Consider the following 25,568-nt stretch of genomic DNA (forward strand, 5'->3'; position numbering starts at 1 on the left):
ATCTAATTCAAGCCCCTCATTTTAAGAATAAGGAACTGGAAGCTCAGAAGGACTAAGGGATTCTGTCAGGATCACACAGAAAGGATACACCAAAGCTACAAAACTAGGCTTCCTGTCTCCTGGGTCAGGATTCTACTACAAAGCACTGGGATACATACTATTGTGGAAAAAATGCAACCCCCAAGGTACTTCGGGGAGAAAAACTCATCCAATGGGTGCTATTTCCACTAGGGAAATCTGTAGAGTACCAGCTCCTACATAAAATTCTCATGTGGGTTTAATCACCTGTGGAGGGAAACTAAAGACTGGGAAAGCAATGGGTAAAAATTAAGAACTAGACAGAATGATACCTAGAAGGAGCAAGGAAACAAGGAACACAGAGGTTATCAGTATCATGTCAGCCTGTCAGCTCTTCCTCCAAAAGTCACATTATTCTCTACACAAACTCTTCAGTTCCTCCTGACTTTCAATTCCCCTCCCCCAATCTTATTTTATTCACCTTAAACCGCAATCCTCCCCATTCTCTATGTTCCACTCAAAACGTATTCTTCTGTCATTCCTTCCTTCCTCACTCCCACCCCTTTATCCTATCCTTTCCATCCTTGTGCATGGACAGGGGCTCCTGTCCCTGGAAAGGAACCTTTCCACTTCCCTCTCTTTCTTCTCACACTATCTTTTCCTAGCTTCAGTTCTTTGGAGAAGCCCAATCTCCAAGGGAAAGTGGCCCCCTCTTCCTCATGTTTTTCATAGCCTTTTGTCTAGAGCAGGGGTCGGCAACCTTTTTGGCCGTGAGAGCCATAAACGCAACATTTTTAGAAATGTAATTTCATGAGAGCTGTACAGTGCTCACAGTGCCGCTCCTGTAACAGCGCCTGAAAAAAAATTGACTTTATGGCTCCTGCAGAAAGAGCCAGATCTGGCCCTCAAAAGAGCCAGATATGGCTCGAGAGCCATACGTTGCCGACCCCTGATCTAGACTTTTGCTTTATGACCACCTTCCATAATATCCCAGTTATGAACTCCTATCTTATCTTCATTAGTGTAAGTTCCTTGAGTAAGACCTACTCGCCTTTGTGTTTCTACCACAGACAAATTAAAGACTTAGAGTTTGTTCAGCCAAGGAAGAGGGGACAGTTATTTGACTGATGCTCAGATGACCATGGGATGATATCAAGGGTGAGGGGACTGGAGACTGGAGACCGGATCAGCTTAAGGAATTGAGATGTTGAGGCAGGAAGAAAGAATTGAGAATTGGGGACACATGATAGACATTTCCAGATATCTGAAGGATAGTCCTGAGGAAGGTTAGGATCAGATTGTTTTGCTGGCCATTGGGTGCAGAATATTATAGATGAGCAGGACTTTTGGTTGTGTGAAAGTAACTCTTGAGAGGAGAGTCCTATCCTGTTATGCAGTGGACAGATGTCCTCCAGGGTGCTTTCCTGCTTTCAGATTCTGTGGCTCCTGTCAAGCTTAGACCAAAGTAAGTTCCATGTCACACTGACCCACAAACATCTTCTTTGATGGAATCAAGGCTGGAAGAAAATGTGAAAAGAGAAATTGAAGAGATGATCTCTAAGGTTACTTCCAGCTCTAAAGCTTGGTAATTCTGGGGCACAAAAGATAGTCTCTCTCTTCTCCTAGGGATCCCTTTTATTTCCTCATTAAGCACTGATGGTATTCAGAGTCTTGGCAGAGGCTCAGAAGAGCTTTCATTTAGTTCTCTTTCCTTTAATGGGAGTGAAGTTGTGTGGACACTATCAGAGCCTGTGCTATGTGAGGCACTCATCAAAATATGAATACCTTCTCTCCCATGCAGAAAGTGGCAGCCAACCAATTGCCTGAATGCCATTGTCCTATTGTCAATCAATTCTAAAGCTGCATTTTTTCCCCCTTGAAAAGCCATTTCAGACCAAGAGCAGTGAGGAGAATCTGGCTATTGTAGAGCCCTGTGCAAAGAGGTGAACGTTGTTCTTTGTTTGAGACAGTTTTTAGAAAAGGCTGGCTCATTTTTGCTTTAAATGAAAAGATTTGCACAAGAGGGGGTGCAGGGGGATGTGGGTTTATCTCTGGCTACAAGATGAATAAGGGGACAATTCATGAATACTCGAGCAGCATTTGGGGCATTTTGTAAATGATTCTGTTTTGGGGGTTAACTCATGATTTATATTCTTACAGTTCTATAGTACCCGTAGCTGTTTAATGTGGGAAATATCTAATATGGCCTCAGAAGGAGAAAAATCTTTATACTGATACTTCAGGGACACTACTGGTTGATGACAGACATGTAGATATTTGCTCTCTTGGTACTGTCCAACCACCTGGAAAATTGAGGCAAGTCACTTTTTTGGCAAAGGTGATTTATAGGGATTTTGTTCTTTTCCAAATTATACCCTTGAACTCCCTATGCCGGGCCAGTAACAAAGAACCCTAGGACTCTGATCTTGAAGCTTCCTCAAATGCCCTTTTCCCCCAACCTAAGTTCACTACTGCTGCAGAAGTAAAAAGGAACCATGTGAACTAATGACCATTATGCAATTTTCTCTCTTTTCAGAGTACCCTAGGTTTAATGGTGGAAAAGGATGAGAGGTCATCTAACCTCCTTATTTTCTAAACAGGAAACTAAGATCCATGTAACTTATTCAAGTCACGCAAGAGAGTATATGATAAACATGAGATTGAAATACAAGTCCTTTAACTCCAAATTCAGCAGTCTTTACATGGTGCCATATTAGTACCAGCTATGGACAAAGAATTAAAGACTCAATTTTCAATAAGCCTTTTCAAGGCCAGTGCCACAAAGAGCAGTCTGTCACTGGCTCTGCCCTGGGAAAATCCTTTCCATTTAGGTGTTGAAGAGACAGAAGGGAGGGCACCTAGTTCAAATGACATATGAATAAAAGGAGAAGGGCTCTAGGAGATAATCCACAGAAACAGAATACAGAATGAAATGTAAGGGGAGAGGGGCAGATATTGAAGTGATTTGTACATGTTGAGGTTGAGATATAATGGGATACACACAACTAGCAGGTATTGGTGGGACATCCAGTAAGAGACCTATTTGGAATCATTTACATGGAGATTTCAATTGAATACAGAAGAAGGAATGACCTCACCAAGATAAAGAATTCATGGAGAATTCTCAGGACAGAATGATCAGGACAAAGCCTTGGGGAACACTTTTTTAAAGGGTAAGGAGTGGATGACATTTTTATACTTCTTTCAAGTCAGTATAGTGTGCTTATAACTATCTTATTTCAGGAAGTCTGGTTGGGAGAGCCAGGTATTGACAGTGTTAAAAACGAAGCTAGAGGTTTCAAGGAGGACCAAGGACACAAGACATTTGTGACAAGGTAGAGTAGTTTCAGTTGAGCGATGGTGTTGAAAGCCAGACCAAAGAGGGTAGAGAAGTGTTTGAGTCAACAAGTCATAGAGTTGTCAATGAAAAGGAGTAGAGACAGATGATGCTTTTATTTGAAGGGGTTGACAGATCAAGCTTACTTTAATAAAAATTAGTATGCTATTTTCAACTCATCATCTTCACTCTATCTTATCTAGAGAATCAACCAACCATAGCAAAGAATAAAAAAGAGAAGGGGAAAAAGCAGTAAGCAGTCCCCCCCCCCCCAAGTTTGGTAATATTCCACATCCATAGTCCTTTCTGCAAAAACTTAGGGAGAAAGGGTGACATTTTCTAATTTATTTTCCCCATTCAAGTTCAGTCATTATAATTGCAATAGTCAAACTTTTTGTTCCCTCCCCTTTTTATTGCTATAGAGTTCACTGTGTTGTTTTCCTGATTCTGCAATATTTCACTTCCAAATTCTCTGCCTCCTCTCTATCCTACTCATTGAGAAGGCAAGAAAAACAAAACCAATTATAACAAATAAGTACAAACATGCAAAACAAATGTCCACATTAGCCCTATGAAAAAAAAAAAGGAAGAAATATACTTCAAATTTTGTAGATGGTGAAGCCTGAAAAACTCCCATGGAGCAAAGCTCTGGGAAACACAGACCCTCAGAAAAACTGAGCTATAGCTCAGTTGAAGTTAGACATGTAGCTCACTCCTTACCTGAGGCCTCAAACACCCTTCTCTCTACCCCTCCTGCTTGTTATAAGGAAGAGATAAGTTTAGGAGGAAAATATAGGTTTGCACAGGACAGATGCATGAGACCAACAGGGAAAGATTCTGGAATGCTGCAGAGAAGGGTTAAGCTGAAACTCAGGATTGTTGGGTCTGTCTGTCTCTCTCTGGATGTGAACCTGGAGGGAGTGGATGGCAAGTTCTGAGGGTTTGATCCTATCCTTATTGCTGCCTTATCCTGTGTTGCTGTCCTTGTGTTGTGTGTCCTGGAAGAAGATCCTAAGAGCCTGTCACTAGCCTGTATCAATATCCAGCTGTCAGTAAGCAGAGGTCTAAGTCCAGTTGGACTTGGGACCTTTCCCTGGGTCCTTGCCTGATCTGTTATAGACCAGTATCTCTAGTAACCACCAATAGAGGGGTTTAGTGCAGGATATTCAGAATAGGGACTGGGTTTACAAATTAGCTAGGAAAGGGTAATAAGAGTAGACAATCAAATTGCTCTGCAAACCTACTTTTTCCTCCTAAACTTATCTCTTCCTTACATGCTGTAGTTGAATGTTCCTACAAAATCACTGATTTATGCCTTCTTTGGGAATCTGGGTGAGATAGTTACATATTGACATATTAGTCTATAGAAAACTCTGTCTGGATTCGATGAGATAAACCAAATCCATTGTACCACCTTGTAAATCTACCTTTTGTTGTGTATGTGAAAGCTTGCTTAAGTTCTTAGCTTGTTTTTGCACTCTCTAGAAAATGGAAACCATAATCAATACACTTTGCCTTGATCAGCAATCAGCTCTCTGGGTTCTCCTCATTCCAAGTCTATTTCTCATCTTCCCTACCCCATCTTGGGGACCCTTCAATAATCTGTGTGAGCAGGATTCATCAGGCTTATCAAAATTTTATTCTGAATCTAGCAGTTCTCCATCTGGAAATAAATGGGCAAATGAGAATAATTCATTTCAATGGCCATGAAGGTGGTTGAAGCAGGTGCTTAGAGTTTGGTCAGAGACGCTGATCATCTTAACTTTTGTCTTGCCATTGGACTTGGATGACTGGAAGAGTGAGGTCAAGGACTTTGCACAGCTCTGCCTCATTTAAATTCAACTTATGTGGAAGTCAAGACATCATCCCATGATGCCACTGATCCTCTTCAAAAATGAAGGATGAACATCATCTGAAAGAGTTCAGTATGTTTCATCACAAGTCCTTTGGAATTGTGGTGCTTTCACGTGTTGATCAGTTACTAAGTTTTTCAGAGTTGATTATCATTATGTATTGCTGTTACTATGTGTATTGTTCTGCTCATTTGACTTTTCATTATCAGTTCAAATGTCTTCCTAGGTTTCTCTGAAACCATTCCTTTCATCATTTCTTACAGCACAACATACCACATTCATATACCATAATTTGTTCAATCAATTCCAAATTGATAGGTATCCCCTCAATTTCCAACTGCTACCATAAAGAGCTAGATTTTTATACATATTGGCTATTTTCCTCTTCAATCTCTTTGGGGTATATACTTACTAATGGTTTTACTGGATCATAAAATAGTTCCAAATCACTTTCTATTATCAATTATTTTCAACAGTGCATCGGCATACCTGTTTTCCCGTATTTCCCCCTCTTGTCTTAGCCAATCTGATGGTGTGACTTGGCCCTCTGAATTATTTTATTTTTCTATTAGAGACTGAGAACTCCCATCTCTTTTCACATTTGGCTGATAGTTTGGATTTCTTCCTTATTCATATTTATTGAACACTTATCAGTTGGGGAATGGCTGTTACTCTTGTAAATTTGATTCAGCTCCCTATATATTTTAGGAGTATCTAAGAGGTGTTGCAAAGATCTTGTAATTTTAGCTGCATTGATTCTCCTTGTGCAAAACCTTTTTATTTATAATAAAAAATTACTCATTTTTCTTCACGTGAACCAATCACTTGCTTAGTCATGAACTCTTTCCTACTCAAGATGTGAAATGTAATTTCTTCCACACTCCATTAACTTGCTACTCTCCTTTATGTCTAAATCACGTACTCATTTTGAGCTTATTTTGGTATGTGGATATTTTAGTCTGTGTCTATCTTCTGCTAGATTTTGTCCAGTTTTCCTAAGTTTTTGTCAATTAGTGAATTCTTGCTCCAATAGCTGAGATCTTGGGGATCACCAAATACTAGATTACTGTGTTCATTTGGATCTATATATTATCTAATGTGTTCCACTGATAAAATTTATTTCTTATCCAGAACCAAACTGATTTACCACTCTAATTTAGTTTGAGATCTGGTACTGCTATTCCCTCTTCTTTTCTATTTTGTAAAAATATTCATTGGGTCTTTCAAAATTCTTGGTCCTTTGTTCTCCCAGATACATTTAATTTCTTTGAAAATTTGATTGGTATGGCACTGAATAAGTAAATTAAGTGGACATTTCCTGTGGACATCCATGAGCAATTGCTGTTTTTACAAGTATTTTATTTTATATTATCTGCAGTTACTTCAAATGGAATTTCTTTCTGCTGAGTTCCATTGATAGTATATAGAAATGCTGATGATTTGTGTGGGTTTATTTTATATCCTTTTACCGAAGTTTTTTCCATTAGATTTTTTTTTGTTTCCTTATTACCTATGATATTCATTCACTCAATAGTTTTATCTTTTTCCTATTGCTAACTTTTCTTTTATTATATTGAATAGTAATGTAAGTAGTAATAGACATTCTTGTTTCATTATCTTACTGGAAGGGGTTCTAGCTATCCTAATTATGTTTATTTTCAGTTTTAGATACTACTTATTTTAAGACAAGCTCCATTTATTCCTGTTTTCGTTTAAAAAATAGGATTGAGTGTTTTATCAAAAGCTATTCTGTATCTATCTGTATCAAAGCAATTTTATGACTTTTACTAATGTCATAATGATATAGTTTTCTTAATATTGAATCAGCCCTGCATTTGTAGTTTAACTCCATCCTGGTCATGGTGTAAAATCTTTGTGATATACTACTGTAATCTGAGTGTTATTTTAAAAATGTATCCATATTCATTAAGGAAATTGGTTTATAGTTTTTTTTTTTTTGGTTTTGACTTTCCATGGTCTAGATCAGTGATGGGCAAACTATGGTCCATGGGCCAGATGTGGCCTGAAATGTTCTATCTGGCCACGCTACATTATTCCTAATCTGACGAATATAATGAGTAGGATACAATACAATGAAAATTCGAAAGAGTTGCCTTAGAAACAGACTGACAGATGAGCATTTCCTTTCCTTTGGCCCCTTCTTTAAAAAGTTTGCCCATCACTGGTCTAGATAACAAGATCATATCTGTGTTATAGAATTGATGGGATTCTTTCTTTACATATTTTACAAAAGTTTATGTAGTGTTGGAACTGTTCTTTATTTAGTAGAATTCACTTGTAAATGAATCTGGATCTGGGGTTCTTAGGGAGTTCATGTGTCTTGTTCAATTTATTTTTCCAAGATAAAGACATCAATTCCATTTACTGTTATGTATGTCAGCAATTTATAGCTTTATATTCTTCCATTTCATTAAGATTATCAATTTTACTGGCATATAATTGGGCAAGGTAGGTCCTAATAATTACTTTTATTTCATCTTCATTGATTGTGATGGGTATTTTAGTTTTCTTCTTTATAAAATTCAAATTAGCTATTTTTTTCTTCCAAAAAAAAAAAAAGGTACTCTTTGATATTAATTCAATGGAGTTGTTAGGCAATGTGATTTTTTTGGGGGTAAGATTAATTCTGTACCTAACTGTATAAAATGCATTCTTCCCTCTGAAACAATTCAGATGAATCAGATCCAAGTGTTGCTTACTCTCCTCCATTGTATACTCTTCCCTGGGCACCCCATTTATGGGAGATAATTTTCTCTATTCTTATTCTCCCTCTTCTAATCAATATATTCTTCCTCATTCATTCCACTGTTCTTTTGAATCACACCTAGGCTAATTAAAATCCAAGATGCCTGTGAATACGAAGTTCTTGGGGGTTACATGTACTTCACTCATATTTACCTTTTAATGTTCTCTGAACCATGTGTTAGAATATAAAATTCTATTCAGTTCTGGTCTTTTTATCAGGAATGCTTGTCTTCTTTTTCACTGAATATTATTTATCTTCTCTCTTTCTAGATTATACTGTTTTGCTAGATTGGCTATTCTTGGTTATAATCCTAGCCTTCTGGGAATATCATATCCCAAGTCCTCTGTTCCATCAGAATGGTTATATAATAAAATGTTTAATTTGTATGATCTTGGTTGTGGCTACTGGGGTAACTTAATTTTTCCTACTGGATATTTGGAGTAATTTTCTTCTTGACCTGGAAGTTTTGGGGCAACAGATTTTTTGGGGAAATTCCACCCCCCCCCCAACAGAAGGCAAAGTAGTCTGATTCTTCCAATGTCCACTTTTGCCCTTTGGTTCCAAGATATCTGGCTAGTTTTTCTTATCAAAAAACCCTGTAATATCTAGCTCTTCTTTTGGTTCTTGATTCCCATCAACCAATAATTATTAAATTATTTCTCCTCAAATGATTTTCAAGGTCAGTTGTTTTTCCTACAAATGTTTCATATTTTTATTTTTCAATCTCTTGTTTTTTTTTTAACACTTCTGATGGAGTCATTAACTATAATTCTCTTTTCATAACTTTCTTGGCTATCTTGTTTCTCTTCTCTATTGTATTTAAAAGAATTATTTTTTCTTTTAACTCTTCTGGCAATTCTTGTCAAGTTCGTGTCCTATTAACATTTTTTCTTGAGACTTTGTACATGTTTTCAAGTCATTGTCTTCTGTGTTTGTTTTGAGGTTCTCTGTCAGTATAGGAGGATTTTAATGGTCTCCCCACTCCCACCCTGGTTTGCTTATTCTTCCAGCCTAATTCTTTACTTTAGGTTTTATGTCTGTGTTGGCCTCTGCTTGCTTGGGGGGTGGGGGATGGGGAGGAAGGTGTTTGGCCTGGGCATCCTCTTCTTTCATAGCTCAGCCTAGAGGGGGAGGATCCTGCAAATTTTCAATGCCTTCAAGGTGGTGTGAGAAGCTTTCACTTCCCTTCTGGTCTGAATTTTCTTACCTCCTGACTCAGGTTTGGATCTGTTGGCTTCTTGCATGTAGTTTAGTTTCAGTAGACTTGCTAGACTCAGTCACTATTAACCCAAAGGGAGTTTACAATGTGTGTGATTGAACTTCTGGTTCCACTTCAGTTTTGGCTTCCTATCCTGGTTTCCCCACTGTAGGTTTATGTGTTGAGGTTAAAGGTGAGAAATCATTACTTTCTTCTTGTGCACATGGACACATAGCTGTTTTTGGTTAGTAATCAGTTGGGCCCTTGTACTTTGTGATGGTCACTCTTCTCTGCCATAGATCTGTGAGATGGAACTGGGTATTAGTTGATAGGACTGATAGTACCAGTTCCTGCAGTCAGCTCTAGTTCTGGGGTCCCTTGTGATCTTTTCATCCCAGTATTCTGGCTCTAAAATTTTCCCTCTGTTCAAAATTAAAATCCTCTGGAGACTGTACCTTAATTTATGCTTATTTATTAAATAAATCAGAGAAAGAAAAGGACTCTTCACCACATGTAGATGGATGTTCTCTTAACAAAGCTCTGAGTCCAGTGGCTATTCCTCAGAACACCTTAATGCTCTGAATTCCTAGCCAAAGACACTTGATTTCCTCTCTGGATCCAAACTTACACTTTGAGCACAGTCTCTCCTTTTCCCAGCCCCATACAATTGCAGGGCTCTGACCTCACTCTGGGGAAGAGGCAAGCACCTTCTTGGAGCCAGGGGAGTCATGAGGCCCTCTAGCATATCTCTCCAGAGTGGGTATGCATATGTCTCCCACTAACTTAAGTAGTTTACTGACAGATAAGCACCAGGCTTTGTTCCTGATTCAAAGGGTGGGGCTGAATTATAAAATAATTCAATTAGAGAATTGTCTGCTTTCAAACTTAATATGAAACTTTTCCCTTTTAAACTTTAAAGTTAATCTTAGGGCACAAGTAAAAAAAGGAAGGAGTGTTAATTTTTCACACCTCTATTCCAGGGAATAAATTCACTCCTTTCCTGACTCCACACTATTGCTGAGGCCCTAGTCAGGATTTAGCCCAGTGTTCAGAGACTTCTCAAGTTGCCTACTGACTTTTTCTTGGCTTTCCCGACCAGATTTCAATCTGGTGCATTTTCAAGATTGTGTATCTAGAAAGCTAGAAAAAAAAAATTTCTCTTACTGCCCTCTTGATGTCACTTTTAAAAATGAACTTAAATAAGTCTCTGGTTAAGGGTTAAAAGAAATTTTTTTTTAAGAGATGGGGTAGGGGGAATGGACCTAAGCATGTTTATAAGAGACGAGGAGGAACACTATTTAGATAGGGAGACTGAAGATCTGAGAAGGTGGAAGACTAATGGTGATAAAATGTTCACCAATAGACATTGAGTGGTTCCAGGAGCAAAGTAAGAAAGGCCGAATAGAGATGTCAAAAGATTCTGAGGGTGAAACTACTCCTCAGGCAAGCAGGTAAGTACACTTAGTATATTAAGCTTTTTAGATGCTCAGGGGAGTTAAGTGAAACATGGCTGGAGTCAGACTTGTTTGATACACTTAAACCTTGTGGGATAGTTTGTAAGGGGTACAGTAATATGTATCATAGCTTTTTTTTTTCTTTTTGGCAGCAGGATGAACATAAGAAAAATGAGGAATTAGGGTTGGTTGGGTAGTTTAGTCTGGTGACACTGAAGCAAATCAAATATTTAACCTTTTTGAGTTATTAACTTGGCATAATTTGGAATATGGAAAGATCAAATATAAAAAAGGAGGCAAGAATGGAGGAAGGCCTATCTTTTCAAGCTTAAGGCTGAAAAGTCTGCTGATATTTGCTTATTTCTCAACAACTGCTTGTCCCAATTATTGGAGCAGACCTGGGTGGACTTGGGAAACATCAATACATTTGGATGACCTTCCTCAGAAGGTTCTTCTTTCATACAGCTTCATTGAATCTAAGGGAAGGAATCAATCAAGAGACATTAAGGACTTGCTTAGTGCCAGGAACTTAGACAAGTGATAGGGATACAAGAAGAGTTAAAACAGCCCTGTACTGAAGCAGCCCAGAATCTAACAGGGAAGACAAGCTTTCTCCTCCTAGATGCAATGTCATCTTATGTCTTGGGGAAACGCCCATGCTATCCTTCTGACACTCAGTGAATATCCAGGATGTCTTCTCTTACTTGGCATACTGTTTACTAGAAGCCATTAGAGGTATCTATTGTACCACATATACTTTTAACCCTGTGCCCCCTCCCCCCCATTCTCCAGCCAAACTGATCCCATTCCTTCCATCCCTCAGTAACCTTCAATTCAGTTAATAAACTACTCGACTTCCCCACCTCTTACTCTTAACAGGAAACCTGACACAGTCCAAAGGCTGTCACATTATCTGCCAACCTCTCTGGTGGGAAGAAACTTCCTATCACGGGCAGGCACTGGAGTATTTTGTGGATGGAGAAACTGAGGCAAAGTTAGGAAAAGTAACCTGTCCAGGGTCACAGAGCTAGTTAAGTGCCTGAGGGGGCCTGAAAGTTTTCTCTATGGAGGAGCTTCTATGCCACTCCTCAAGTCTCTTTTGGATCTGCTTCCATCTTTCCTGGTGTTGCCCATTTTCCAATGGTCTGGGTCCTTTCTATGGCCTGGCTGGTCCTCTTCTCCCCATCACTCCTTCCCACTGCTGGGCTTCACTGTCCTGAATTCCAGGAGCCGGTGTCCTCTCCCCCTTCTTCTGTGCGGGAGGGGAGATCTAAGGTGACACCCCCAAGGAGTCCTCTTCTTCCTCGCTCGATTTCCTCCCCAGCCCATCTTGACCCTTACTTGATTCCTTGAGAACACGGGCTCTTCGGTCCTTTCGGAAGAGATGCTGGTTTCTCACCCAAATCCAGGTCTTTACGAGGAGACTCTCTCAGAGGCTCGTCTGTCCCCCTAAACTGGACCGAATCCTCAAGGGGGTCCCCAGTTTCCTCGCTGTTCCCGGCTTCTCGATGCGGCCATCCCTAGCGCCACGGCATCGCCGGATTCTCCACTACCTCAACAACAAAACCAAACTTGTTCCACCTTCGCCACAGCTCCCACTAAACCGCTGGGCGGCAGAGGATCCTTTTATATGACGTCGGACGTCGTGCGTCCTACGTACGTCCCCGCCCATGCACGGAGGGGGAGCTGGAGGGGAGCAGAGGCGGGACTTCCGTTCCCGCGAGTCAAACTTCCTGTTGGAGGCGGAAGCGCCGCTGGACGCCGGACTCGGAGGGGATCGGCGGCTTGGGGGGGGGGCAGTGGCGGCTGGGCCGGGACGGACAGCACTGGCATCAGGCCTGGCCACCTCCGGGACGCGTCGTCGGGCAGCCCGAGGGATGCGGAGAGACCATGGCCAGCGACGGGGCGCGGAGGCAGTTCTGGAAGCGGAGCAGCCACAGGCTCCCGGGCAGGTGGGCGGGGCGGTGGGGGCGAGGGTCAGGGGTCAGGGGTCAGCGCGCATCTCCCGAACCCCCCATTTGGCGAAGGGAGCGACTGAGATTCAGACAGACGGGAGGGGCCGAGGTCTGCCCCTCCCACCTTGATCAACCTTAGTTTCCCCCTCTGTACGTTGAGAGGGACGCTCTCTGGAGCAGTCTCCCACAATTTTGACGTCCCCGAGCCTCAGTTTCCCCCTTTGTAACGGAGAGGCACTTCTAATCCTTTTTCGTGACTTCCCTGGGGTCTCGACGTCCCTGGGCTTCAGTTTCCCCCTCTGCAACTGGGGGGCGCTTGATACTTTCGGGACCCCTTCCCAGGGACTTGACCACCTCTTCTGTACCTGCAGGGACCAGGCACTCCCTGTTCCTTTGGGGGTCCCTACCCTATCCTGACAGACGCGGGTCTCAAGCCCCAGGCCGCCCTAACCCCCAGTAATTTGGAGGAGAACTCTTTGCCATCCTGGCTCCACCTTCTCCCCGCCTCCTCATTTTACTCCTCTGTAACCAGGGGTGTAGGATGAGGGAGTACTCCCTATCCTTGAACCCCCAGCTCTCGCCCCCAAACAGCGCCATTGCTCCTGGACCTAGCCGAGTGAGGCAGAGGAAAGGGCCTTGGACCAAAGTTGGGGCCTCTGTTCCCTCTGGCCTCAGGGTCTCCTTAAGTCTCTGGGGCCTTGGGCAGATGCTCATGGCTTCCTGACTGGACAAAGGGTGCTAAGTCTGCAGACCTCTTGCTGTCAAACCCATTTTGTAGTCAGGAAGACTGAGGTCTGGAGTGACTGGGCAGAGGTGGGGCTGTAGCCCCTGACTCCACAGGGGTGAAATGGAGGCCTGGTAGGCAGCCCAGGCAGCAGGGATTGGACTCTGGATTGCCCTTTCTGACACTTTTTTGCTAAGTTGCCACTTAGAAGCCTGATGAACTGTGGGATGAGGGAGAGAATAAGTCACTGCCCCCATTCTTCAGGGAGGCAAACCAAGTCACAGATACATTCAGTGAGAAGGCTGGTTGACTGGTCCAGGGCACCTGGAGGGGTGTGTGGAGGAGGAGGAGAACCCTGGTTTATCAGGGGTCTTAGGGATCCCACTTTTCCTGACTCTTTAAGTCCCTCCCAGCCCTGATCCCTGGGCAGCTCTGCTTGGGTGAAGTTCCAGGAGGACCTTGGTCTGGAGGAACTGAAACTTTCAGCTTTGTTGGGATGGGAAGGCTGGTGGCTGTGACCTGACCCCTCTGCTACTTCCTGTTTTTGACTTGGGTGCCACTGGGTGGGCCGGACCTGGGAGGGGGTCCTCACTTCCTGACCTCAGGCTTGGAATGGACACAGCAATTGTTATAAACTGGCCGGAGTGTGCTTCTGGCAAGTCGTGGGGACCACCTGGCAGCTGGGGACCTGCAGAGAGCTATCCTCCTTTTTAGAGTTGTGAGGTGGAAGGAGGCTCTTGAGCTCTTGGGTCTTTCCTTGGGGTCACCTTTAGGCCTCTCTGTTTTTGTCTCTGTGTCTGTCTGTCTCTCCCTCTCTCCTCTACTCTCATTGTCTCACCTGATGATCTTGGCCATTTTGGTATCTCTATCCATGACCCCAGGAGGGAGAAAGGGCTGGCCTCAGGCTCAGGCCTGGCCTTGACTCCTGCCTCTGCCATGGAGGGGCTGGGTGACTAGGGAAGTGGGGAGTGCAGGGGATCCTTGAGTCTGTTGGCCAGTCAGAGCCCTAGGGAGGTAAGGTGACTTTTGTAAAATGGTTGTGTAATGGGTGAACCTTGAAGTTCTCTGTCTGTGTGAGGATGTGCTTCTTCTAGCTGCTTTCAGGACATTCCTATGTTTGCTCAAACCCACTGTGGGCAGACCCCCCTGCTCCTGAGCCCTCTGTTCTTTCAGGGACCCTTGACTACTTGGCTGCCTGTGTATCCCTCACACTGGCTTTGCCAATCAGACTGGCTGCTGGGCCACAGGGGCTCCCCCTCATTGTGGTCAGGGCAGAACTGTGCAGGGTGGGAATGGGAGGGAGTCCCTGTGATGTTCTGTGTGCCAGGAATGCATATAGGAACAGACTGGTTCCTGCAGACAGGGAGCTAAGCTGAGGGTTTGGGACTAGGAGACAGCAAAGGAGACTTTGGACACAGTGCAGTGTTTGAGGCACGGCAGTCTCTGGGGAGAATACTTCTCACTGGGGGCTCAGGGAGGGTCCAAGGTGAGCTGAGCCCAGGTGAGGGGAGGGCCCATATGGAGGTGCATGGAGATGGGAATGAGTGTGTCATTGTATTCTCAGACAGCCATAGATCAGTCTGCCAGAGCATGGAGCAATTTGTTTAGTTGTTTCAATAATGCCTAACTTTCTGTGACTTCATTTGGAGTTTTCTTGGCAAAGGCACTAGAGGGGTTTCCCATTTACTTTTCCAGTTCATGTGACAGGTAAAGAAACTGAGGCAAGCAGTGACTTTTGTAGGGTCGCATAGGCTAGGAAGTGCCCAAGATTGGATTTGAATTCAGGTCTTCCTGATTCCAGAGCTGGCACTCTATCCACTGTGCCACCTAACTGTCCAGTGAGGGTTGGGGGTTGGCATTATGGAATAAGACTGGAAGAGGAGAGTGGAGGGAGCCTGTGGGAACGAACCCTCAGTGCTCAGTCAAGAAGGCGGTATTAGCGGACATGGTCTGGCTTGTGCCTGAGGAACTTTGGCATCTGTGCCAAGTGGAGTTGGCGATAGGTAAAATCAAAGAGGTAGTAAAATTAGAGAGGGGGAATGCTGGTGTGCACTGGATTAGGTGCTGGCCCTAATCTGTCAAGGGTCCATTGTGGGCAGTCACCTGCCTGGTGTCTAGAGCCTCCACAGCCTATGTTACACTCTGTACACTCCCAGTAGCAACCAAAGCTGGGAGCTTGAGGTCTTTGCTGCCTGATTTGCTTAAATTCAGAAGGTAAACTTCTAGGCAGTAAGGTTGGAGGGGAGCATCCTTCAATGTTTATTCCAGGGATAGTGGTGAAGCTGCCTGGGATCTCAATGGCTGGTCCAGGTCTGGCACCATACTCAAAGTGGGACATTCTCATGGCCAACCCTGATGACTTTGATGGTTGACCTTGATCCTTGGGCAGAAGCCATCTGCTTTAGTTAAGGGAGAGCTAGTTTTGGAGGCTGGAGAGCAGATCGGCGTTGCATGGCAACCCTGGTACTCCTCAGCTCTTTGACCAGGGCAGGTTTTTGAACATTCCCACGTGCCACCCTGGGTCTGCTGCCCAGGGTGGATTAGCTGTGTCTAGGACTGGGCTGATTGCCCCCTGGTCAAAACTGTGAGCAATTTTTTTTTAATTTTTAATTTTTCTAAAAACCTTTACCTTCCGTCTTGGAGTCAATACTGTGTATTGGTAAGGGTAGGCAATGGGGGTCAAGTGACTTGCCCAGGGTCACTCAGCTGGGAAGTGTCTGAGGCCAGATTTGAACCTAGGACCTCCTGTTTCTAGGCCTGGCTCTCAATCCACTGAGCTACCCAGCTGTCCCCTGTGAGCAGTTTTGCGGAGTTACAGAATCAGAGTTGGATGCACCTCATGCTTTGCTGAACATTTTGAGACTGTTTTAAAGATCTTTCTTCTCTCTTCATCTCACATCATGCCTTCTGCCACTTTCTCCATTACTCATATCACATGAAGGGGGCCCTTTTCCTGGTCAGGCAAACCCCTCTGGATGCACAAGTGACCCCATTCTATCTGTCTTAACCCAGTAGATTGTCTGTCATTCCTATTCTCCCACTTATCTTCAGTCTTTCCCTTGAGACCAACTGCTTCCTTACCACCTATCTCCCTGATCCATTCCTATGGTTGTCATCCCAGAGCTCTTCTCCCTTTTGTGGCTCAACTCCTTGAGAGCTCCATCTGCAATCATGCTTCCACTTCCTTTCCTTCCACTCTCTTCTTAATTCATTGCAATCTTGACTTCCAACTCCACCGTTCAACCAAGACTGCTCTCTCCACAATTACCAGTGATTTTTTTTGGTTCTTTATTTTTTAATTAAGTTATTAAATAATTAATTAGACTATTTTTCCATGGTTATATCATTCATGTTCTTTCCCTCCCCTTTTCTCCCCCCCTTCCTGCTATAGCCAATGAGCAGTTCCAACCAGTAATTATTAATGAACAAACCCATTGTTTTTTTTTCTCTTCATCTGCTCAGCTTCTCTGCAGCCATTGACACTGTTGTTCATCCTCTTTTTCTTGATGCACACTGCCCTAGGTTTTCAGGACATTTGTCTCTTCTGCTTCTCTTTCTTCTTCTGTCTGCTTGTGCCTTCTCAGCCTCCTTTGCTAGTTCTTCATCTAGGTCAGTGATGGCAAACCTATGACACACGTGCAAAGATGGCATGCAGAGGTCTCTCTCTGTGGTCACTGCCTTGGCCCCAGCCCCAGCCCCCTCCCCACCCCAGTTCGTTACTAGAAAGGCAGAGGGACTCTGATGGAGCAGCCCCCTCACCCCCCTGCACAGCAGCCTAGCAGCCCAATGGGAGTGCACAGGGGGTAAGGTGGGCGGCTCACAGGCAGCAGAGTTAGAGGGGAGCAGAGTGCTCAGGCCACACACCCCTCCCCTTCTCTATACTCACTGAGGACATTCCTCATTTCACTTGCCCCTCCACCCAGCAGCCCAATGGGAGCACTTTCTCCCTCCCCTGTGTGGGGTAAGGGGGGTGTGCCTGGCACTCCTTGCTGGGTGGGGGTGGGGCCAAACACTATCTCTAAAGGGTTCACCATCACTGATCTAGATCCTACCCAGTAAATGGAGGTGTTCTCTCCAGGCTCTGTCTTGGGCCCTCCCCTCCCCTCTTCCCTTCCTTCCCTTCCCCTCCTTCATATTATTTCACTTGGTGATCTTGTCAGCTCCCATGGATTCCTCTTGTCAATTCACATGATTCTCAGATTCATTTACCCAGGTCTAAATTTCTCTCCTGATCTCCAGTTTCAAATTTCTACATGCCTAATAGATGTTTTGAGCTAGAGATCCTATAAGACATCCTAACCTCAACATGTCCACAACCTACCTCATTACCTTTCCCTTTAAAACCTCTGCTCTTCAGGAGCAGCTGGGTAGCTCAGTGGATTGAGAGCCAGGCCTAGAGACAGGAGGTCCTAGGTTCAAATCCGGCCTCAGACACTTCCCAGCTGTGTGACCCTGGGCAAGTTACTTGACCCCCATTGCCTACCCTTACCACTCTTCCACCTATAAGTCAATACACAGAAGTTAAGGGGTAAAAAAAAACAAAAACAAAAACCAAAAAAACCTCTGCTCTTCAGACCACAGCCATTCCCTCAGTCATCCATGACTCAGCCTGGGTATTAGTCTCTATTCCTTCTCTTTCACCCCCTCCCCTGCCCCCATATACAGTCTTTTGCCAAGACCAATTGTTTCCACTTTTGTGATCTCTCCCTGTGGCCCTTTCTCTCCTCTGACACTGCTAGCACCCTGGGATGAAGGTTCAGGCTCTTATCACTTCACACTTGGCCTATTGCAGTAGCCTTCTGATTGGTCTGCCTGGTCTCTTCCCACTCAAGTCCATCTTCCACTCAGCTGTCATACTGATCTAAAGGAAGGTCTGACAGTGTCAAAAAGTTGCACATTCAACTCCAGGGGCTCCCTTCTGGCTTTAGGTTAAAATATAACTGCAAAACGTGGCCCCCCTCTTACCTTGTCAGTTTTCTCTGATACTTGATTCCTGGACATATGCTCTTTGATCTGATGACCCTGACTTCCTGCATGTTCCACAAAAAAGACTCTTCATCTTCCAACTCTGGGCTTATTGTCTGGAGCACTCTCCCTCCTCATCTCTGCAGGACACCCAGGTCCTCCTGCCCACTAACCATGGGTGTCCCCTAGGACTCTGGTCCCTCTATTATCTCCCTTGGTGATCTTATCAGCTTTCATGAGTTTATTTATCATCTCAATGCCAATGATGTGATCTCTACATCCAGGTCCAGTCTCTGCTAAGCTACAGTCCCAGCTTCCCCTTGGACTTTTCCCACTCAACATATCCAAAACAATTAATTCTCTTCTTCCTCCTCCCCCTCCCCATTCTGAACTTCCCCATTCCTCCAGTGAATCCCCACCATCAGTGTGGGCTTCTTCCCCTTTACTTGCCTCCAGAAACTCCCAAACCAGTCCCACAGGCCCCTTGGGAGTTTCTGTTAACATGACTCCCCCTTTGTTGTCAACCTTCCTTTGCACTGGTGGGACCCCATATTGGGACTGCTCTAATCCCCACCTCTTCTTCATCTCCCTGGGGTTGTTCACTCAGCTCACATAATAACTTCTGCAGGAAGCCTTTTCCTTCATGTTAGTGTCTTTTCTCTGGTGATTATCTCCAGTTTGTTCTACCTCCATCTTGTTTGCATGTTGTTGCCTCTGCTAGCCTGGGAGCTCCTGGAGGGCAGGGACCCTATTGCTTATTGCAGTGATGGGCAAACTAGCTGTGGGCCAGATGCAGCCCCCTGAAATGTTCTATCTGGCCACAGTACATTATTCCTAATCTGATGAATACAATGAGTAGGATAGGATGCAATACAATGAAACTTCGAAAGAGTTGCCTTAGAAACAGACTGAGAGATGAGCATTTCCTTTCCTTTGGCCCCCTCTTTAAAAAGTTTGCCCATCACTGGCTTAGCCTAATGACTGGTACATAGAAGTTGTTTAATAAATGCTCATTGCTTAATTGACCTTAATCCAGTCCAAATTGTATTCATATGGAATCCTTAGTGTAATTTAATGGCTGATAGAGTGCTTTAGGGTTTGTGAAGTGCATTACAAATATTATCTTCTCAACATCTAGGTAGGTACTATTATTATTTTCATTTTACTGATGAGGAAACAGGCTCAGAGATGAAAAATGACTTGTGTCTGAGGTGGGATTTGAACTCAGGTCTTGCTGATTCCAGGCCCACTGCTCTGTGTACTACTTCACTAGCCTCTACATGTAAAGACCTTGGAGGAGGGAGAACCCTTCATATCTCAAGATACATGAAAAGTTCTAATATTAGGTCCTTCCTCCCTTCCTTCCTTCTTCCCCCCCTCCCTTCCTCCCTCCATTCCATCCCTCACCTTCTATCTTAGAATCAATACTGTGAATTGTTTCCAAGGCAGAAGAATGTGAGGGCTAGGCAATGAGGATTAAGTGACTTGTCTAGGGTCACACAGCTAGAAAGTATCTGAGGCCATACTTCAAACCAGGACCTCTTATCTCTAAGCCTAGCTTTTTATCCTCTGAGTCACCTAACTGTCCTCTTAGGGAGCTCTTCTGATTCTAGACTTGGTACTTTATACCCCCTTGGTCATTCCTAGATCTACCTTGTTGGTAAAGGACTATTTAGAAGAATGATCACTGGGTTGTGGAGGGATGGAGATGGAGATTAATTCTGTCTGAAGGCCTTGCCTGGAGAGATGGGGTGATTGGTGAGCTGAGCACTGCTCAGAAGAAGAGAACAGAACTTGATTCAGTGTGAGTCCTGGCATAGTGGGCCTGCCATTGGGGGTTGGGTGGGAGAGAAGAGTGTAAGTTCTGTTTTGGATATGTTGAATTGGAGAGATCCAAGGGTCAGCAGGGACTGTAGTAGCTTTGCAGGGACTAGACCTGGATATAAAGATTTGGGTGTCATCAGCATTGAGATGAGAAATGAACCCATAGGAGCTGATGAGGCTATCAAGGGAGATAGTAGAGGTACCGCAACTCTGGGGGTTACTTGTGGCTGATGGGCAGGACCAGTATGAAGAACCAGCAAGGAGATGGAGAAGGAGGGCTTGGACAGAGAGGAGGAGAATCAGAAGAGAACAGTGTCATGAAGGACTGGAGTAGAGATGTCCTGGAGGAGAAGGATGAAGGTTGAGAAAAGGCCATTCAGTATGACTGTGGATCTTTGGCGACTTTGGAGGGAGCGGTTTGAGTAGAAGGATGAGCTTGGATGCTGAGGGAAAGGAGGGAAAGGAATGTTCTGAGAATAAGCAGATTTCTTAAGGAATTTAACTGAGATAGAAAGAGAGACACAGGTCTATATATAGCTAGAAGAGATCGTGGATAAAATGGGCTGTTTAAAAGGTGGAGGAGGCACGGAAGCATTTATAGGCAGCAGGGAAGAAGCTGGTAGACAGAATCTGATAAGAGAGAGGAAAATGGGACTAGTTTTCTGGAGAAGGTGGGAGGGAGTAGGATTAAGAGTTTGAGGAGAGGGATTTGCCTTGGCAAAGAGAAGGGCCACTTCATCAGGTGATGCCCAAGTGATGGGAAATGAGAAAGTTCTTGGCAAATGGGCTGTTTTTTAGGTGAACTGTGATGGTCATCTGCCAGCCAATGTGATGGCAGTCTTGGATAAGAGAAGATCTGGGACAGCCATTATGAAGAGTGGGATTAGGAACCAATTTAAGGAGGAGGAGGAAAAGGAGGAGGAGGATGTTTGCTCCTTGTCTAGAAGCTCTTTGGAAGGCAAAGTACCCTTGAAATGCCTAGGAGACTACAGGTCCTAGGATCCTGGTCCCTTCAGAACAGGCCTGGCCCCATCTTCTTTCTCTTTGTGTCTTGAAGAAGCTGTTTGGGTTGAGTACTTAGTTCTTCTGGGATTGTTCCTGCCTGAGACAAGCCTCTGTGGAGATTTGGAGTTTGATGTTTGAGTTTGTATCCTCAGCACCACGGACAGAGTCATCCCCCCAACCCCCACTCCCCAATAAAGGCTTTTTGCTTTGAATGCAGGGATCTCACAGGCATCATATTTCCTCTCTCTTTTGCCTCCTCACAGTCTCCCTTGGGTTGTGCTTATCTTGGTAAGGCATATCCTTGAAGGCAGTTACAGGGTTGTTCCTGGGTAATGGGATCCTCTCCATGGTGCACAGGGTTTGGCACAGAGTTGGCATTTAATACAGTGTGGGGCAGATTTTGACCTAAACTTGAGGCCAGAGTTGGCCTTGCTTTACCAGGGCCAAAGGGAATTGAGTGTCATTCCATTCCCAGGAATAATGCCTTTGATCTCAGGCTTCCTTCACCAACCAGCCAAGCTGCTTCTCTTAGGCTTCATCAGTGACTCATTTTGCAGGCTGAAGGTATAAAGGGGGATGCCAGTAGATCTTTTTTTTTTTTTATCTTGGTGCCTGTTTCCAGGTTTCTACTGCCTGAGAGCAAGCCTTAACCTTTGTCCTTGCTTTCCCCTTCCCCCTTTCTTCTTTTTGAGTAAATTTCCTGACTATTGAAGATTCCCACAGAAATTCTACCTAAAGCCCTGAGAGTTTAAAAAGTAAATAGGGTATTTGCTCCCTTGGGTCCAGCAGGGGCAGGTTTAATCTCTGTGAAGACCTGTCAGCATCTCCATGGTCTCACCTTCTACTCACTGAGGTTAGCTGGCATTCATTAAGGCCCTTAGTGCCAGGGTCAGACACTGCTGAGCCCTGGGGTTAGAAGCTCCCCATAAATCTAACTTTCTTGGTCCTGGTGAATGAGGGAGGGAGCATATAGGGCATCCCATAGGAATTCAGATCTGGAACTCATTGGATCCTGTACCTGTTTGTTCCCTTCCATAGAGGGAGGTTAGTCTAGAAGCCTAGAGCATCAAAGCCAGAAGGATTTTCAAGGATCCTCTTGTTTCCCCTGTCTCCTTATGCAAAGAAGAGACTGAGGGCCGTGAGTTCCTAGGCTTTAAGTCATAGGGCCACAGGCCACTTTGGAAGTCAAGTCTCTGGTTTTCCTGATGCTCCAAAGGGCCTGCCAGTTGGTATGTTTGTGTGTTCATTTTGCAGTAGCATTCTGATTGGTTCCCTGCTTTAGTCTCTCCCCACAGTCCATCCTCTGGATCACTCCCCTCCTCTGTAACCTCCAGTGCTTCCCCTAGGATCAAATAGACACACTTTCACTTGAAGTTCTTTGTCACTTGGCCCCTTCCTACCTTTCCTATCTTATATTTGGCTGCCCTCCACATTCTCCTTAATCAATGACACTGGCCTCTTTGCTGTTCCTTATACCCAATACTCCATTTCCTAGCCTAGTGTCTTTTCCCTGGTTGTCCCTGATGCCAGGAATTCTCTCCTTCTTCCTCTACCTCTCAGCTTCCACAAAGACTAAGCTCAAATCCTGTCTTGAACAGGGATCCTTCCCCAGGCCTCCTAATTGGTAGGACTGGTAGGACCTTGCCTTCCAAAGATGATCTTTGTCTCCCTTCTTTATCTTGTATGCACATAGTTGTTTGAGGAAGGGACTTTGGATTTTAGACTTTCTTGTCTCCTCAGGCCTAAGCCTGGCCCATCATAAGTAAGTATTGCTTCTAGGGTCATAGAGACCCCAGAAATTATCTGGCCCAAGCCTTTCTTTTACTAGGGAGGAGTTTCTTAGTATGGGCCTGGTTTGTAGACTTTAACTGGGGAGCTAGCACTCAGACAAGTGAAATTGGGAGAACTTGAATTAGAACCCTGGCTGGTCCTTCCACTCTAGATCTGCCTCCTTTCCTATGATTGTATCTACTCTGTTTCATCAGACTCTGTGGCTTACTTGTTATCGCGTGTATCTGCTTCCCAGTGCTTTTTGGGAGTGGGGTGATTGACATTCAGCTGCCTTCCATCTTCATTCTAGCCAGACAGCAAAAAAAAAAAAAAAAAAAAAATGACATTCTGCTGTTCCAGTTCTCCTGACTGTAAACCCATTTCATTCAAATGATGAGCTGCTGACCCTCACCTAAGTTCTTGGCTGAGAGACAGTTCTTTCTGCCAGCTTTGGCCTCAGAGGGCACAAAAAACTAGGGAATGGAGATGGAAGTGGCTGTGGTACTTCCCTACATTCCTCCAGATCATTTTCTGTATTGGTTTTTAAAACAGTCTTAGCCTTGTTGACTGAGGGCGTCCAAATTAGCTTAGTCTTAGTTCTTGGGGAAATCCCTTGTGGAGGTTATGTCTGTTCTGGTGTGAGTGGGACAGAATGGGGTCCCTCCCAGCTCCTAGATTCTTCCCATTTCCTTTGTTAATCTAGCTTATTGGTCAGCCAGCTAAGCAATTATGGGGTGGCTAGGGGCTCTGGATAAGAAAGGTAAAAACAGGCCTTGCCCTCAAGGAATTTGTCTAATGCAGATGTGAAATGTAAGGGGAAAAGGGGGCTTTTTGGTTAAATATATTAAAAGGTTAGGTTGCCAGAGAATTGAATAATTATCAGTTCCCAATTAAAGAATAACCTCAAGTCAAAATGACTTTTATGAAAGTTTATTTACAAAATATAGGAGAGAGTGGAAGTAGAGAGATGAGAAGAGGGAAGAATAAGAAATTTGTATGCAAGTCTGGGCTTTACTCCAGCAGGGCTCCAGAAGCCCAGCCAGAGCCTAAAAGTCAATTAACAAGGGGTTTAGCTACAAGGGCTTTTCCCAATCAAGGGAGCCTCCCAGAGGCTAGTACCTCCTGGGAGGTTAAAGGAGTCAGCCTTCTTCACTCACCACATGTAGTACTAAGAGAGATTTAAGAGCAGTCTCACCAAGGTCTCAGGGTCCCAGGTCCAGAGCTCCTCCACGTCCAAGCAAGAACCAGAAGACCCTGGCTCACTCAACTCTCTCTCTCTTTTTTTTTTTTTAAAACCTTGTACTTCGGTGTATTGTCTCATAGGTGGAAGATTGGTAAGGGTGGGCAATGGGGGTCAAGTGACTTGCCCAGGGTCACACAGCTGGGAAGTGGCTGAGGCCGGGTTTGAACCTAGGACCTCATGTCTCTAGGCCTGACTCTCACTCCACTGAGCTACCCAGCTGCCCTCAATTCTCTCTTTTTAAAGGGGCCTCTTTTGTGTCACTTCCTGTGCCTTCCTCTTAGTTTTTGTGTCCAATCACAACAGACACTTTTCTTAGGATTGCCCAGGAGGCAGTCAGTAAATTCTGATTTGTTACTCACCCTAGCACACTGTGGGTTACAGACCCACAACTTGTGAGTCAAATGGAGATGTTTTCACCTTTGGTGATTAAATCTAAAGATGGGCAGGGCAGATTTAATCTCATTATCATAGAAAAAAAGGTAATCTAGGGAGGGAGAAAGGCCCCAGTGAGGGGCAGCCGAGGTTGGGCCTGGCCTAAGGGGGGAGTTGAGCTGAATCTTGAAGGAATTGAGGGAAGCCAAGAGGTGAAGGGTCCAGCAGGGCCAAAGGTAGGAAAATGCTCCATGTTGGCATAAGTCTAAGATGAGAAAAGATGAGAAGGGGGCCATTTGAAGAGAATTTCTGCTCCCAGCTGGTTGCCATTTCATCCTAGTCTTCAGCAATGGAGGGACTTGCCAGCCCATTAGAGGTATGGACAAGGCAGGAAGGAGTGATGGATGGAGTTCTTTCTGCCCCCCAGTATTTGAATGAGGGCACAAGCCCTCACTTCATTGGGTGAGCCCTAAAGTTCTCCCCTTTGGCCAAGATAAGCAAGAATTGGCTGTTTTGGGGGGGAAGGAGGGAAGCTGCCACTTCTCTTGTTTTGAGTTGATTTCCAACTTGGTTCCTACTTCCTGTGAGACTTTAGGAACAGGAATGAATGCTTCTGTGCTAATTAGGGATTCTGGGTATTTTTCTTATTTAAGTGCTGTTGCAGTTTCATTGAAGGCTTTAATGCCTTTGTAAAATTTTTGTCCAGTGTCAGACCTTGTTTTCGTTTTATTTTTTAAGAGTTAATCTCTGCCTTCTGTTAATTTCCTGTCCTACAGCCAGCCAGCCGTTGGAAATAGTAGAAGAGTAGACAAAGGTACTTTGAAGAAGACTTAAATCTCTGTGTTCCTTAAATAATAATAATAAAAAAAAAGACGAGGGATGCTAGAAATGATTGAATTGATTATTTTTGAAATGATTTAGAATTTGGGAGGCTAAAGTGCCATTTAATTTGCTTATCTAATAATTTAGCTATATTTTATTGCACAGAAATAAGGGATGTGTGGGGAAGCCCAACTCTTGGTTCCTGCAGGTTTGGGTCATCAGGAAGTGTAGCAACATCTGGGAAATTAGATGCAGTTCTGG

General features: G+C 44.2%; 1 protein-coding gene across 1 annotated transcript in view; it reads left to right on the forward strand.

The window, feature by feature from the left end:
- The first annotated feature begins 12,493 nt into the window (after nucleotides 1–12,493).
- TBC1D22A (TBC1 domain family member 22A) overlaps nucleotides 12,494–25,568 on the forward strand; it is a 346,099-nt gene continuing 333,024 nt past the window's right edge. Inside the window, exon 1 of the mRNA XM_044678628.1 lies at nucleotides 12,494–12,579. Within this exon, the coding sequence (XP_044534563.1) occupies nucleotides 12,518–12,579 (62 nt within the window). The 5' untranslated portion in view covers nucleotides 12,494–12,517. The remainder of the gene's footprint in view (nucleotides 12,580–25,568) is intronic.

The sequence above is a fragment of the Gracilinanus agilis genome, chromosome 5, assembly GCF_016433145.1.
Source record: "Gracilinanus agilis isolate LMUSP501 chromosome 5, AgileGrace, whole genome shotgun sequence".
Taxonomy (NCBI): domain Eukaryota; kingdom Metazoa; phylum Chordata; class Mammalia; order Didelphimorphia; family Didelphidae; genus Gracilinanus; species Gracilinanus agilis.